Raw genomic sequence first — 17,146 nt, 5'->3', positions numbered from 1 at the left:
TGTAGGTCCTTGTCATCATTGACAGTTACTCTGCATTTGTAGGTCCTTGTCATCAGTAACAGTTATTATACATTTGTAGGGCCTTGTCATCAATGACCGTTACTGTACATTTGTAGGCCCTCGACATCAGTAACAGTTATTACACATTTGTAGGCCCTTGTTATCAACGACAGTTGTATGTTTTTAGGTCCTCAATTAAACAAAGTGCTTATAATATGAATCTGATCATTGATCACAGGGTACTGCCCCTCCAGAAATTCCATATCGAGGCTATAATGATTCACCACATGAACCCCCACCTAGAGGACCAGGAACAGGGCAAACAGACACTTTCCATTCAACACTGAATAAAGGTATGTGACTCTGTCATTTTCATACCATAGATATGTTGATTGCTAAAGAATGTTTTGTCAATGTCAGCTTCCATAGATATGTTGATTGCTAAAGAACGTTTTGTCAACGTCAGCTTCCATAGATATGTTGATTGCTAAAGAATGTTTTGTCAACGTCAGCTTCCATAGATATGTTGATTGCTAAAGAACGTTTTGTCAACGTCATCTTCCATAGATATGTTGATTGAAATTTATCAAATTTTTACAAGGGTACAATTTTTTGAAACAAGAATGAGTTTTGGGTTTCCAGGGTTAAAAGCACTGTTACTATATATAGAAATTTGTCAGATAATGAGTCTTTTTATTTCTACTGTAACATTACTTACATTAATTTTCCATCGGGAAAAACAACCTTAAAAATCAGTAACAATTGTTTCGTTGAAATTTTTGGTCTGTAGGCCAGTGTAAAGTATCCTAGGACTTAGGGGGAAAGGAATTTTTAGGTGAGGTAATTGAATTGATGGATCTATTTCCTATTTTCATTCTGTTAATGTTATTTCTATTTTGTTGGCTTAGGTTCAACAACTGATCAGAAGCCATTTAAAGGTTTATTCACCAAGGTATGTGTTTATGTATATATAGATAAGTAACACCACCCACTTTAACACTGCATGTAACCAGTAACATTTCACCTGAGAACACTAACTTTGCACATGTATATGGAGGATTTTTAGGTCATAAAGACAGGTGTCTGTAAAAAGCTCAAGACAAATAGTGATATATACCAGTTTTATTTAAGTCTATGTATGTAATCAAATCTTCCTTACAGAGTGAAAACTTGAAGTGTATTTGAGATTTTTAACATTTTTTTTTTCAATATATGAAGAAATTTACACTCATATTGAATAGTGTGGGATTTGTTTATTATTTATTCGTTAGTGAAAACATGTTGGTTAATCCTCGATACTTCAGGGATTATGCTCGCTATAGCTCTCTCAACCCCTGGAACATGTTATGGTAAAATTGAAGGCACAGAAAAGGTTCCAGGAGATCAAAAACAAGGAGGGACACCCAACTTTAAAGCTAGTAAAACAAACTGTTATATGACCTTGAGATTTTTTGATGTACAGCAAAGGATCAAACTACATGTAGTTTTTTCCAAAAGGTTTCTCACAAGGAGCCTTTGATTTTGCTGTGAAATGTCCCAAGGGTGCGATGGGCAAAAGTGATCGTAGCCCCTGGAGTATCGAGGATGACCTTTTGATAAATAAGTAACTTTCTCTAACTTATCAATTTAGCAATTGGACTATTTTAACAACTTGGTGAGGACAACATTTTATCGCAGCATTACAATGACTATGCTTGTAGCTTTCTTGTATGACCATTTCATAGTCAAGCATGGTTACACAAAACAACAACATAAAACTGTCCATGTCACAGACAGTCCATTAATGTATACTTGTTATAGTATATAGTATTTAATTACAGTATAGATAATTAGTCAGTATTTCAGGAATGGCATTCTCATGTAAACACTAGGTAGATATAACAATATTTTGACCACAATACATTTATTACTAAAACCAGTAAAAATGAACTCATTTGAAAATATCATTTATCGAAGAAGTAATAAGCATTTGATATACAAAATCCCAAGGAACTAAAAGCTTATGGCTGACTGAAGCATGATTAAGATGATATTCCTTGTGTGCATGCATGAATACGTTGCTAGATACCAGTATACACTACAATACCAACAGAAACCCTGGTATACTAGTATAGCCACATAAACCCTGTTTACACTAGAATACCCACAGAAACCCTGTTTATACTACAATACACACAGAAACCCAGATATATACTACAATACCCACTGAAACCCTGTTTACACTAGAATACCCACAGAAACCCTGTTTACACTACAATACACACAGAAACCCAGATATATACTACAATACCCACTGAAACCCTGTTTACACTAGAATACCCACAGAAACCCTGTTTACACTACAATACACACAGAAACCCAGATATATACTACAATACCCACTGAAACCCTGTTTACACTAGAATACCCACAGAAACCCTGTTTACACTACAATACACACAGAAACCCAGATATATACTACAATACCCACTGAAACTCTGTTTACACTAGAATACCCACAGAAACCCTGTTTACACTACAATACACACAGAAACCCAGATATATACTACAATACCCACTGAAACCATGTTTACACTAGAATACCCATAGAAACCCAGATATATACTAGAATACCCACAGAAACCCTGTTTACACTAGAATACCCACAGAAACCCAGATATATACTACAATTCCCACAGAAACCCTGTTTACACTAGAATACCCACAGAAACCCTGTTTTCACTAGAATACCCAAAGAAACCCTGTTTACACAAGAATACCCACAGAAACCCTGTTTACACTACAATACCCACAGAAACCCTGTTTACACTACAATACCCACAGAAACCCTGTTTACACAAGAATACCCACAGAAAACCTGTTTACACTAGAATACCCACAGAAACCCTGGCATATACTACAATACCCACAGAAACCCTGTTTACACTAGAATACCCACAGAAAACCTGTTTAGAAACCCAGGTCTAAACTAGAACATCCTTAAAAACCTAGGTATATAAATGAATAGCCTCAGAAACTGTGGTATACACCTGGATACCTTCAGAAACTCTGGTTTACACTAGAATACCCATAGGAACCCTGTTTAGACTAGAATACCCTAAGAAACCCAGGTATATTATATCCCCAGAAGGTCTGGTCTTCTAGAAATTTATAATAATAATGTTAAAAAAGTTACAGAAAATCAATAATAAATCTTGGGTCTGAATGGAAGAGGCAGGGTTTTGTTGGGATAGGAAACTGTGGAGTCTCTGAAAAACCCTTGTGGTTGGGCACTTTAATGGTGACCTTTCTCTGGAACCAAGGTATATAAATAGTACTGTGGTTACTGTAGTTCTCTGGGATACCCTGGTATATAAATAGTACTGTGGGTTACTGTAGTTCTCTGGGATACTCTGGTATATAAATAGTATTGTGGGTTACTATAGTTCTCTGGGATACCCTGATATATAAATACTACTGTGGGTTACTGTAGCGCTCCGGGATATCCTGGTATATAAATAGTACTGTGGGTTACTATAGTTCTCTGGGATACCCTGGTATATAAATAGTACTGTGTAGTGTAGCTCTCTGGGATACCCTGGTATATAAATACTACTGTGGGTTACTGTAGCGCTCCGGGATACCCTGGTATATAAATAGTACTGTGGGTTACTGTTGTTCTCTGGGATACCCTGGTATATAAATAGTACTGTGGGTTACTGTAATTCTCCGGGATAAACTGGTAGATAAATAGTACTGTGGGTTAATGTAGTTCTCTGGGATACTCTGATATATAAATAGTACTGTGGGTTACTATAGTTCTCTGGGATACCCTGGTATATAAATAGTACTGTGTAGTGTAGTTCTCTGGGATACCCTGGTATATAAATAGTACTGTGGGTTACTGTAATTCTCCGGGATACCCTGGTATATAAATAGTACTGTGGGTTACTGTAATTCTCCGGGATACCCTGGTATATAAATAGTATTGTGGGTTACTGTAGTTCTCTGGGATACCCTGGTATATAAATAGTACTGTGGGTTACTGTAGTTCTCTGGGATACCCTGGTATATAAATACTACTGTGGGTTACTGTTGTTCTTTGGGATACCCTGGTATATAAATAGTACTGTGGGTTACTGTAGTTCTCTGGGATACCCTGGTATATAAATAGTACTGTGGGTTACTGTAGTTCTCTGGGATACCCTGGTATATAAATAGTACTGTGGGTTACTGTAGTTCTCTGGGATACCCTGGTATATAGATAGTACTGTGGGTTACTGTAGTTCTCTGGGATACCCTGGTATATAAATAGTACTGTGGGTTACTGTAGTTCTCTGGGATACCCTGGTATATAAATAGTACTGTGGGTTACTGTAGTTCTCTGGGATACCCTGGTATATAAATAGTATTGTGGGTTACTGTAGTTCTCTGGGATACCCTGGTATATAAATAGTATTGTGGGTTACTGTAGTTCTCTGGGATACCCTGGTATATAAATAGTATTGTGGGTTACTGTAGTTCTCTGGGATACCCTGGTATATAAATAGTACTGTGGGTTACTGTAGTTCTCTGGGATACCCTGGTATATAAATAGTATTGTGGGTTACTGTAGTTCTCTGGGATACCCTGGTATATAAATAGTATTGTGGGTTACTGTAGTTCTCTGGGATACCCTGGTATATAAATAGTACTGTGGGTTACTGTAGTTCTCTGGGATACCCTGGTATATAAATAGTAATGTGGGTTACTGTAGTTCTCTGGGATACCCTGGTATATAAATAGTATTGTGGGTTACTGTAGTTCTCTGGGATACCCTGGTATATAAATAGTATTGTGGGTTACTATAGTTCTCTGGGATACTCAGTTAAATAATCATCTAGTTTAAGATTCCATGGTTGATAAAACCATTAAGCTTTACCATTGTTGATTTAGAGATGATGCATAACACTGCTTAAACATAGTGTATGTTTGGCCTTATTAGGTAATCATTTTTATAACATCTAATTGCATTTTCTTCAGGCATGTCTTGTCTACTGACTTTTAGTATACAAGGTGTGAGAGCCAGTTAATGTACCACAAACTATTTTTCATTTTTCCTTTAAAGTATCATATTTTGAAAACACAATTAGGCAGTAATCTTCTATGTATAATCACGTCATACCAATACAAATTTTAAAATTACAGTAAAATTATCCCTAGTCTAATTAATATGAATTTAAATAAAAACATGACAGTACTATGTTAATTAATGTTCCTTTACTCATAATTCACTATGTCAGTAACATTCAATATCTGGGTCACAATAATGTTCCTAATGTCATTTTCATGACAAATTATGGTCAATCTGGATGATCAGGGTCATGCTTTCTAAAGGGACATTAAAACATGTACTGTATTTTCTGGGCTATAAACCTCACCCGAGTATAAGCCGCAGGGTTGGTTTGTAGAGATTTTTTTTCAATTTGATCTTGAATATAAGGAGCACCTTTTCTCTCGATGTGGTAACTGTTCGTGACAAAAAATTGTATATATAGCAGACAACAGAGGGCAATTTATCAAGATTGTCAGTGAAAAATTTAATCTAAGTTTGCAAATGAATTATACACAGATAGTCCTTTATTTTATGGTGTTTTTAAAAAACGTAAAATAGCAATTATCACACTTGTTTGGCTTTTAAGTCTTCAAAGATTGTCTATGCGCAGATGTAGGGCCTGACATTACGTATGGTTTACTTAACAATATCTCCATCTATGTCTGTTGTTAAAAATTAGCGAAGGCCCTTACATGCTGACAAAATTCTTATAGTCCCATATTATTTCTTGTAAGTTACACGAAGCCATTCTTATCATAAACAAGTATGGCTATCGTTCTAGAATTTCACCTGATGACCTATCAATCCCAGGATGCAACAGGCTATTTTTAACTCCTGCTATGTCTTCTGAAGCAATCATGAAAGTTTAAAAGTATTATTGTGACTCACATTAAATGGGACATCACAGTAAAAACACATACCCGGGGTATATCAGTACCCAAAGTCCATCCTCATTGTCCAGTTTGAACACTTAAATTGTTCAGAAATATTACATATTTGTGACATGAGAAGAAATTTGCATCAACAGTAGGGATAAAGACAGTAAAGATGTGTTCGCTGGAGAACAGTGTAATTTTCCAAAGAACAGTATAATTTTCTGAACAACATTGCACAATTCTTATATCAGACTAAACTTTATTTAGAAGTCCATCTATAAAATAACTGTAATTTCACCATAGTAATTTCTCCGTTTGGGATATCCTTTCAACACAAACTTGTCTACTTAGATTGAGTTGTGGGTGTTTTCCTCATTCCGACAGCAGTTGTTTCACTGTCTCAAATCTAGTTATCTACTTTATACTTTAACTCCCTATCCCAATCCTCAAATTATCGGAGCACTATTATATTTTGTTGTTGTCTACAAGGTGTTTTGATGCATCAGTTTGTTCTCTTTGGTAACAGGAAGTCCTGCTCTAATCATTGATTGACAAACAATAATTCACATGTTATTTCATCTGTTGTTTAGTTTTTGGTGTCTCAAAAAATTCCAACCATATATACACATCATGCTACATCTGTTTCTGTACAATTTGGGAAAAAGAAAGAGTGAAAAAATTTAATGCATTGTAATGTCCTTTTTACATTGGGCTAGATGTGTAAAGGAGAAATTCGCAGACTGTATATCATGGTTAAAATGTTGGGAATTATTTTCATTGATTATTGAAATATCGTGTTACTTATCAAATGGATTTGAATTCTGTTTAACAAAAGTATATCAGTCATGAAAAAAAAAAAAAAATATGATGTATAAAAAATAATGATTCATAATTTCAGAATTTCATTGGTGACAAATTTAGGTACCTAGTATTAATGTTTTCTAGGTAAATCACAAATGAGTTACCGATTTTTTCTTATTTCATTAAGTGTTCACTTCAGCTGAAAAGCACGTTAAACTGCCAAGTATCCCTATTCTTTACTAGTTTCTTTCTGTATTTGTGCACAGCACCACTGACCACTAATTATATTTGTTGATAAATTCTGCTTTGTTTTATTTTTTGATGACAATATATATATTCTATGTTCTGATCTTCCATGTAACACTCAGTATAAAAATCAAACAAATATCATTTTTATAAATGTAGATTAAACAGCCGTGGGCTTTCTTAGAAAAGAAAGCAATCTGGTCAACTTATTTCAGAACATTTTCTTTAGGTTGAATGTCAATTGAACAGAAGTTCTGATTAACACAACCGATATAAAGATTCTAGTATGACGTTTAGATGACGACACTGCCTCCGTCAATACTCTCCGTCATCAGACAGATAAACAGCATGTACATAGAATTATAGAACACTTTAAAAAGTTTTGTTGATTCCATACCACCTTCTACATGTCATACCTTAGACCTGATACGTTTCGCACAGGTTTTTTTTCTGATGAAAGTAACATGGTGTTGTCATGGAAACATCTCATTAAAAATCTTTATACTGGTTGTAACACACTGGTCTTTTATCTGATGAAAATGTATTGAGCTGAAAGAGTTCTTTTAAATTAAACATTTAGATTATTTTTTTGTATATTGTTCCTCACTTAGGACATGAGATAATTATACCCTCTCTGAGTAAAATTTAAGGTGTGGAAATTTTTGTTTTTATGTAGATTATCATTGGTGGCAACAAGTCCGTGCTTACTCTGTCCAAACCGCACAAAGATGCTGAGTAAAAAAGTTGTGTATGTTTATAGGACATAGCAGGATCTTTCATTAGCTTTTTGAAAATGCATGTTGGTAGCTTAAACTGAGAGCTTAAGCACATGCTTCTTAATCACATTGTATAGATTTTGTCAACGTTTGCAAATGAATATATGTTTACTTTTGGATGTAGGTCACTATCTGATATACATGTATTTCTGCTGTGCTGAATTCTAATTGGCTAAATCTCTATCACATTTTATTGTTGCCTTGCTCTTTTCTACAAAGGATTTTAGTTTTTAAGCAAGTGAAATGAAAAAAATAATTAGCAATAAGAATATTTTTATTTAAGGAAAGTAGAATAAAAGAGAATGTGGTTGTGGTTAAAGGGCAATGTGTTGGGATTTCCTCTGTTGAATTTTTGTTATCTCTGTAATATATATGTTCTTGTTGGGACTGTTAAAGATTATTAATTACTTGTAATAACAACATAAGTGTTTCAGTTTCCTTATTTCCTGTCCATTTTCCTCCTTCATTACAAATTTTTCCAGGTCCATTTGATGGTCCATGAAACATATTTCACTCCCCCTAGCCCACTCCAAATCTATTGTCTGCTCTTTATTTAAATATATACCCCCTCTCACTCTCTAGGAGTTATAATTTGCTCTTTTCATGAAATACAATTCTGCTTCACCCACAGGAACTGCTGTATTTTTTTTTTTTTTTTTTTTTTTTATAAAATATGTTTCCCCCCTCCTACCCCCTGGGATTTATAATCTGCTTACCTACCCTGAGGATTTATAATCTGCTCCCTAACCCCCTGGGATTTATAGTCTGCTCGCCACCACCTGGGATTTATAGTCTGCTCCCCAACCCCTTGGGATTTATTGTCTGCTCCCCCAACCCCTGGGATTTATAGTCTGCTCCCCACCACCTGGGATTTATAGTCTGCTCCCCACCACCTGGGATTTATAGTCTTCTCCCCAACCCCCTGGGATTTATAATCTGCTCCCCACCCCCTGGATTTATAGTCTGCTCCTCCAACCCCTGGGATTTATAATCTGCTCCCCCACTCCTTGGGGTCTACTGTTTATTTTTTTGTCAGCACTTTCCTATGGTTCTGTGAAGTTCATACAAGTACATATCTTTATCAAAACCAGATGTTTAATTACTTATGATATGAACTCAATATGTATAAAAAAAACCATGGATGTTTGATATAAGTGATTGTCTATACTGGTAATCTGATGGGCACTGATTTATGTGAAATATCAATTTTTCTTTTGGAAATTAAACATCATGTTCAAATGTTAAGTACAGGACAAATGGACCAGGATGTAGAGTTGGAGAGTGAACAGATCTGCCATGAAACTGCTTGTATTAATATTTCTGTTTGAAGTAGCTACTAACTTTAGCTTAAAAGCATTTAGTCAAGTAGATGTTTGTCAGCATTTGTAACAAAAAATTCCCTATAAAAATGTAAAGTTGAATTCATAAGGCAGATTCATAATACCATGTATAATTAGGACATATGTAAGGTCCTAAAAATAGCAATATACCAATGGTAGGTACATACTAAGGAATTACTGATCCAGACTTTGACAGTTTTGAGGAATTAAACATTTTGTTCAATTAATTCCTTAATATAACATCATAAATATCTACATATCACATAAATATAATTGAAATATATAATATAAAGCCTAACTGTCCCCAAATTTTATATGTTTTGTTAATTAAAAGATAATTGTCCATTTTGCTATCAAATCTGGTCTCTTTTTCTGTCAAAATTGCCATCAAAACCCATGTTGTTCCTTCATTTTTCAGTTTTTTTTATTGATAATTATCTATTTTTCCAATTTATTTTGATAACTTTAAATATTAAAATAAACAAACAAAAAGTAGGACTCACCAAACTTGTTTTGAAGTTATGATAGATAATACTGCTGGTAGTGTTATGAAATGGCATTGTAGTTTACCTACAGTCCAGAGGATTCCAGGTAACTACATTCGGAAGGCCTGGTACCTCTACATTACCTATGTTCAGCTCTTGGGTATGGTACAACTTCAGAGTAAAACGGACATTTTTACCTGTCAGTGTGTCAGTCTTACAGTATTGTAATATAATAATGACTAGTCACTCATTTATGCCACCCAATTTTACAATAGTACACATTATTTTTGCTTAAAAAAGTACAAACATGGACTAATCTCATGCCGTTTTATCAACGTTTCGTTACCAATACTTCCATCTGTTTCACAACTTTTATAAAGAATAAATATGTTATTAAAGTAAAACAAAAAAAATGCTGCTTATCTTTTTTCAGTTATGACTGTTTACGTTCTGCATAATTGCTGATAATTATGACCGTACTAGAAGTGGCACTGTCAACAACAGTATCCATGTTTATACCGCTGCTGAGTGGCCATCTTGTGTTTCTACATTTATTTTATATACCGATCTTATATTAGATTTGTTTTGTTTTCAAAATTTCAAAATCTTAACCCAAGGCTTTGTCTTGTGATCAACAAACACATTCCAAAACGCCAAGATGCAATATTAAGTCCAAAACCAGATACAGACAGCATGTTACATGAAAACAAACAGGTGACCGGGCTCTGGAAGGAGTGAGTCACAGAGGGGTTGATCACCCTGAAGTGAATTTTTTTCACTGAACCAATTTAAATATCTTCAAGTAAACACATCGCTGGAACCACTCATGGACACTGTGAAATTTAGGAAATAATCAACGCCTTTGTATGTATTTTTATAGAATAAGTGAAAAGGCAATGACTTTGACTTCAGGTGCATGAAGTTGCTTTCCCATCTGTTTCTTAAACCTTATTCACATTTTGTATAAACTTTGATATATGAAAATACCAAAGAAAATTTTACTGATTAAAGTGGTGCTGAACAATAAATTAACTGATGTTACATAAAATCCTGGGAATTTTTCTTCAAAACTGATTATGAGCTTTTGAACAATCATTTGTTCTCACTCATACAAAGTAAATTAATTGCAATGATTAACACATACAAAAAATGAAAGCAAATCTACAAGGGTAATGAGATCCAGGATGAGTGAGTGCTCATACTCCAAGGGAGATAACTCAATCTGGTTTGTTATGAGTGTAACAGTACATGGTATAACATTGGCAACACAAAACATGACTTTATATAACAGATGTACCATACCAGTGAGCTCTTGTTCTGAATACTGAAATGATGCTCTGTCATAATCTTATCGTTAACATATTAATTATAGCAAGTCTAGGTACATGTATATGTCTTCCAATGTTTATATATATATATATATACAGTACTATATATACATATGAGATAAAGCAATATGAGGTTTTCTATTCAATTGAATATATTACAGAATATATGCAGATATTTGATTCTTGAACATGCAACAAGGAAATCTCACATGCTGTCTGCTCTGATTTGTCTGGTACATTTATATATTATTTGGCACCAAATGATGCCATTTTTCTGAGGTACTATATTATTTGGCACCAAATGATGCCATTTTTCTGAGGTACAACCACAAAACAAGTCTATTCAAATCAAAGAATTTGGAAGTGAAACTGGCTGAACAAATTTTTTTTACAAATTCGAAACCATAACCTGTGATTTTGTAACAGAATGTCAGCCCTTGACAGAGATTGATCAGTCTTGAACACTTAAGGTAACCGATTCTATTATGGAATAGTAACGTAGTCAAAACTACTGTATATTAGAAGTTGTAGACGAATACTTAGATAACATCATATAATTGCAAACTCTACATTTTTTGTCATTCTTGTAAAGTAATATATTTTCGAGGTGCTCAATTTCATGGTTTTCCAAAAAATGATAATTGATCAGACTACTAAGGGTACTTATATGGTTAATTCCTTGATATGTAAACAAACAAATTGACCTCCTTCCTTCCCCACACACCCCTCACTAACCCACCCTCACTTACACACCCTCCCTAACACACCTTCCCTAACACACCTTCACAGACACACACTTTTGCAGCTGAGGCAAACTGACTGTTAATACACTCTCATATTATCTATGCATTGCACAAACCTTTAATTTGCGTAATTAAGTTTTGTAATTATTATATATATATATATATATATATATTTATATATCATATAAGTTCATGAAAAATACTATAGAACTCAGAAATGATGATTACAACATAAGTACATATGTTGTTTTTAGATCGAACTAAGTAGGAATTAATAATTTTGATAATTGTCATATTCCTTAGTTATTGATATATAACGTGTCCTTGTAAAATATGTTTAAGAAAAATTAACGCAATTTATGTTCATCTTTAGTAATCAGTTCAAATTTCTCTTACGACCTATTTTCACATACCTTTATATAACTTAATTACAAACTTGTGATTTTTTGTTTCTAGTCTAGATATTTTCTTATTGTGTTTCATTCAGTCAGAAACAAAAATTAAAAAGAAATATTTTGAATTTTATTGATGAATTTGTATCTTGATGTTAATTTCTAACTTGCATGTATAATACCTTCCTGTTTATAAGAAATTTGACTTTCTAACCTATTAACAGATATTAATGATTTAAATTGATGTTAATTTGTGTGTAAAATACCTTCCTGTTTGTCAGAAATTTGACTTTCCAACCTATTAACAGATGTTAATGTTTTTATCTTACAGATAAAAGGCAGTGCCACAGGTAAGATTTTTATATTTATTGAAAAACATAGATATATCACAGTTAACATAAACAGGGGATATTTATGTATAGCAAGTGTGACATCATATGCATAGTAGACATAGAGAACAGGTGTTAACATCACAGATCAATAGCATATCAGCTGACACAGCATTGAAAGATGATATCGCAGGTTACACTAAAAAGGATGAAATATCAGATTACAACATCAAAGATACCTGTCAACAGGGTGACACATCAGAGAAATCTGACAACTGACTGACACATCAGAGAAATCTGACAACTGGCTGATACATCAGAGAATCCTGACAACTGGCTGATACATCAGAGAAATCTGACAACTGACTGATACATCAGAGAAATCTGACAACTGGCTGATACATCAGAGAAATCTGACAACATGTGTCACATTCAAGTTACCTGACAACAGACTGATGTATCAAAGAAACTTGACAACAGGTTGACGCAATAAAGATATCTGACATCAGGTGACACATTAAAAATACCTGACAACAAACTGATGCATGAATGAAACCTGACAACAAACTGATGCATGAATGAAACCTGACAAAAAACTGATGCATGAATGAAACTTGACAACAAACTGATGCATGAATGAAACCTGACAACTGGTTGACTTATTTAAGAAACCTGAAAAAAAAAACTGATACTTCAGAGAAATCTGACAACTGGTTGAAATATCAAATAAACCTGACAACACCTGACACATGAAAGTAACCCGACAACAGATGGTGTAGCATGTAAATTACATATGACATATATGAGATATGGTGATACATCTAGGTAATACTTGTATATATCATGACAGTGGTCACACAGACCAATGATGGAAGGTTAATTTCTCAATATGTTTTAACAAAGGTAATTTAGGATACCATATCGTTCATATGTTTATTTACATTTTCATATTTCTGTCTGGTTTTGCCAGTCTTGTCCTAATTTATCTATGTCATTATGTAGGCTGGTTACCAATAGCATTCTTTGTGGTGTTGTTGTCACTATCCTGGTACTATCTTTGAGGACTTGACATTGTTTTGTATTAACCTAAATTTTCACTTCTGTTTTAGAACTTGTAGTTTTAATCTTTTTTTTAATTTTACAAGTGTCTTTTAGATATTCTAAAATTTATTGTTAAAGTGCCAACTTTGACTTAAGAAATCTTGTATACCTAAGTGTTCTTTGATTGTGGTGTCAATTTAAAAACAAAACTAATTATTAGTCACTTGTAAAAGTGTCTAGAATTTTAAGTGCTGTTTTTTTATATTTTACAGACCATCAGTACACAGATACTAGTTCTATCAAAGGTGAGTCATTATGACCAGTACATCTTATCTAATGACAATTTACTTCCTGGTAGAAATGCTATGATACTGTAAGTGATGATTTTGTTGTATTTCATTGCAGCATTATTCACTTTTCTATAGCTCTTCAGATTATCTAATTCAATGTCCGTCACAATAGTGTAATTTGTTAAATGCAGGGACCTGTCTTTATCTGATAGTGGTTCATGGCACAGTTTTGACATAATTTACAAACTGTATATATATTTTTGAGGGTTTGCCATGGGACATAACTCTCAGTAAACTCTGGGTGGTTGGATTTGTTTGGAGGGTTTATCACCCATGCAACAGCCAGGATCATATGAGGGTAGAACCTCCTAGTAGTAACTCATGACTTCCTCAACAATCAAAGTAAGGGAGACACATGCTATCCAGACCAACTGAGATAAAGTGTCTTGTCCATAGATGCAATCAAGACAACACAAACTGGTCAGTTAAAAAAAACTTCATGAGAAACACAGATCACAATGGATCGGGAGCATTGAACCACACACCTCGGATCTTCATGTGAGGTTGTGTGGGTCAGTGCTTTGCAAGTGATTGGAAATCGTAACAATCAAAAGGGAGTTTCATTAACCAATGTAAGTTTCTAACATGGTATTACTGTGAACATATGTGTATGTTTGCATTCTTGTTTGGACTCATTCTTGGTTAATTTCAGAAGTGTTTTTGTTGTGTTTATTTTTCATTATAATTTCAATAGATAGCAATAGCCTTTGTTTTTGAAGATAGAGTATAACATTTTAATATTTGAATTTTTTTTTCAGGATTCCATGAAAGAATAGGACAGAAACCAATGGGGAAAAGAGAAGAACCTTCACGTTGGAAGAAAATATTTAAAAAACAATAGAAATAATGTTAGTATTTCTTTGTATGATATTAAAAAGTCTTTCAAATCCACAAGTTATTTTATTATACCATGACGGATGACATTTGTAAAATAATTATATATTTATATATATGTTTGTGAATTATTTAACCAAATATACCTTGCTTTGCCTACATTGATATATTTTAGATTAAAAGGAAAAGGTAAAAAAAAGCAGTGTATTTTACATGTTCATTTTCATATTTATTATTGTTGTTTATCTGTTTATAAAACATACAACATACTACAGTAATATTAGTAAAAGTGCCCCTAATTCATTGATATCATACACACAACATACAGCAGTAATATCACTTAAGACATTTCCAGGTTTTTCTGACAATGAGGTCAGCATTTGTTCCTCATCTATACCAGAAAAAAAACCAGTCAGAATGCAGGACTATATATGGATCCACACAATGGAGAACTTTGTATAAAGTAATCGTCTGTCGTTCCATAAACTGATATGTTGCGTTACTTCTAAAATATAAACAACAAACATATATAGGGTATATTTTATGTAGGATAAACAAATAATATGTGAATGCAGTGTTTGTGTTAATACATATTATAAAAGTGTTAATTGACTTTAAATTTTGTGCAGACATTTGTGCTAAAGCATGTATTCTTGGCTGTATTGTTTTATTGAATATTAATGTACATTGAAATTGATATACAGAGTGGCATATATAATTGATAAAGACTCTGGTATGGCTTGGGGACAGAATCCAATGCCAGTTTCGCAGGAGAGAACACTTAACTAATGGCCAAATGTGAGACTGTGTCCAGGAAACAACTAGGATGAATACAGATCTTTAGAAGAGAGAAAATATTAAGATTTCAAGTTAAGTTGCCAAGTGCTATCATTTCATGGTACAATTTTACACCTACCCACAGAACAAAGTTTGTGATTCACATGTAGATACTTTCAATATCTTGTTTTTTGTGAAGAGAATGTTGGTATTGTATGATTAATTACTCTTTAATCATTATATTTTCATTGGGCCTTGGTGTGTAGGATGTGATGAGCCATTCATCGTTAAACGTTTTTTATTGGACTGCATTGACCTTCTGTCTACTAGAGAATGTTTTTATCGTAACATTACATGTCTAAAATCCCTTTTTGAAACAGTTGAGATTTGTAAAATTCTACATTACCTGAAAGATGTTGGTCTATATAATATACTATGACATATCATTTTAATCTTTTGTGTTAACATATTCATTTAAGATTTTTAACAATTGTCTTTTACCTTTTGGTTTGTTTAATGTTATTTCCTTTTGGATCGCTGTGTTTTACTGTTTGATGGCCCGAATGACCTTTTATGTGTTGACGGGCCGTGAAGAATGTAACAAAAAAAAGCAATAACGATTTTCATTGGGTCCAATTTTCGTGTTTTTTTAAAAACAGTATTTCATGGTGCTTAATTTAGGAGATAAATATGTCTGAGAAAATCAAAACAAAGTTTGAGAAAGCAAAAATTAAGATGGCACCTGTCAGCATAAGTTCCCTGGTTTTTTATATCACGCTTTAAAAATACATTCTAATTCTACACAGATTAACATATAATGTGTATGATGATTCTTAAATATAGGTCCCATATTATGTTTACCAAATGGACATAGTGTGTTAGATATTTTAGTATCTTCTGTGAGATATGCTGTGAATTGTATGTACCACTACGTCTATATAACAGCAGGGCTGTGTTTCAGTGTATTACATCTTCCTTATTCTTCACCACATTTTTCATAAAAAAATCAGTTTTGAGTATCTTTTGACTTCAAAAAGAAAATGTTTGAATTGAGTATATGTGCTATATGGATCCCTAGGTTTTTTCTGCTTTCTTGTATTATTTTCCCTTAAAGTGTATACAGGGTATACAGTAAAGAATGTGTATGATATTGTTATCTTGTTAAACATTCCTCAATTACAGCAGCTTTACTGGTATAGTTTTACATTAATATATGCAATATTAGCTTTACAAAATATTAAAACTATATTAAAGGTAAACTATGTTTTTATTTGTCTAAATGCTAAATGCTTACAAACTAACATAAAATAGTTTTCACATTCAATAGTGAAAATAATGTTACCATGTTACAAGCATTCCTCAATATTTTGCTTTTTTGGTGTCCAATGCAAAAAAGGCATGAATGATATTTATGTTTTACATAAAAGATATGATGTATTCAAATTGTACGATTATAAATCTTATTCTTATTCATTCAAGATGTAACTCAACATTTGATTCGACATTAAAAATAATTTGTGACAGTATAACCAAAGTATGACATTATTTTTAATGTAGCGGAAGAGAGTGTTTGTCTTTATAGTTGTGTAGATTGTCCTTCCATATTGTACTGGTCTCAACTCAGATGATAAAAAAGAAAACCAATGAATAAGTCCAATAATAAAGTTTATCTGAGAACAACTCTAATGATAAAGTTTATCTAAGAACAACTTTAATGATAAAGTTTATCTAAGAACAACTCCAATGATAAAGTTT

The 17,146-nt window shown here is 33.2% G+C and overlaps 1 protein-coding gene across 2 annotated transcripts in view; it reads left to right on the top strand.

The window, feature by feature from the left end:
* LOC132550471 (tyrosine-protein phosphatase non-receptor type 12-like) overlaps positions 1–14,813 on the top strand; it is a 39,500-nt gene extending 24,687 nt beyond the window's left edge. The window contains exons 13-18 of one of the 2 annotated variants that reach the window (XM_060214543.1): positions 239–353; positions 909–952; positions 1,631–1,654; positions 12,392–12,410; positions 13,703–13,735; positions 14,539–14,813. In XM_060214543.1, the coding sequence (XP_060070526.1) occupies positions 239–353; positions 909–952; positions 1,631–1,654; positions 12,392–12,410; positions 13,703–13,735; positions 14,539–14,621 (318 nt within the window). In that variant the 3' untranslated portion in view covers positions 14,622–14,813. The remainder of the gene's footprint in view (positions 1–238; positions 354–908; positions 953–1,630; positions 1,655–12,391; positions 12,411–13,702; positions 13,736–14,538) is intronic. The other variant, XM_060214550.1, reaches the window with a different exon arrangement.
* Positions 14,814–17,146: the final 2,333 nt, after the last annotated feature.

The sequence above is a fragment of the Ylistrum balloti genome, unplaced genomic scaffold (assembly GCF_031769215.1).
Source record: "Ylistrum balloti isolate Yb309-2 unplaced genomic scaffold, AGI_CSIRO_Ybal_v1 Utg369624, whole genome shotgun sequence".
NCBI lineage: Eukaryota > Metazoa > Mollusca > Bivalvia > Pectinida > Pectinidae > Ylistrum > Ylistrum balloti.
Note: the sequence above shows the minus strand (reverse complement) of the source record. Positions and strands in the feature narration are given on the sequence as shown.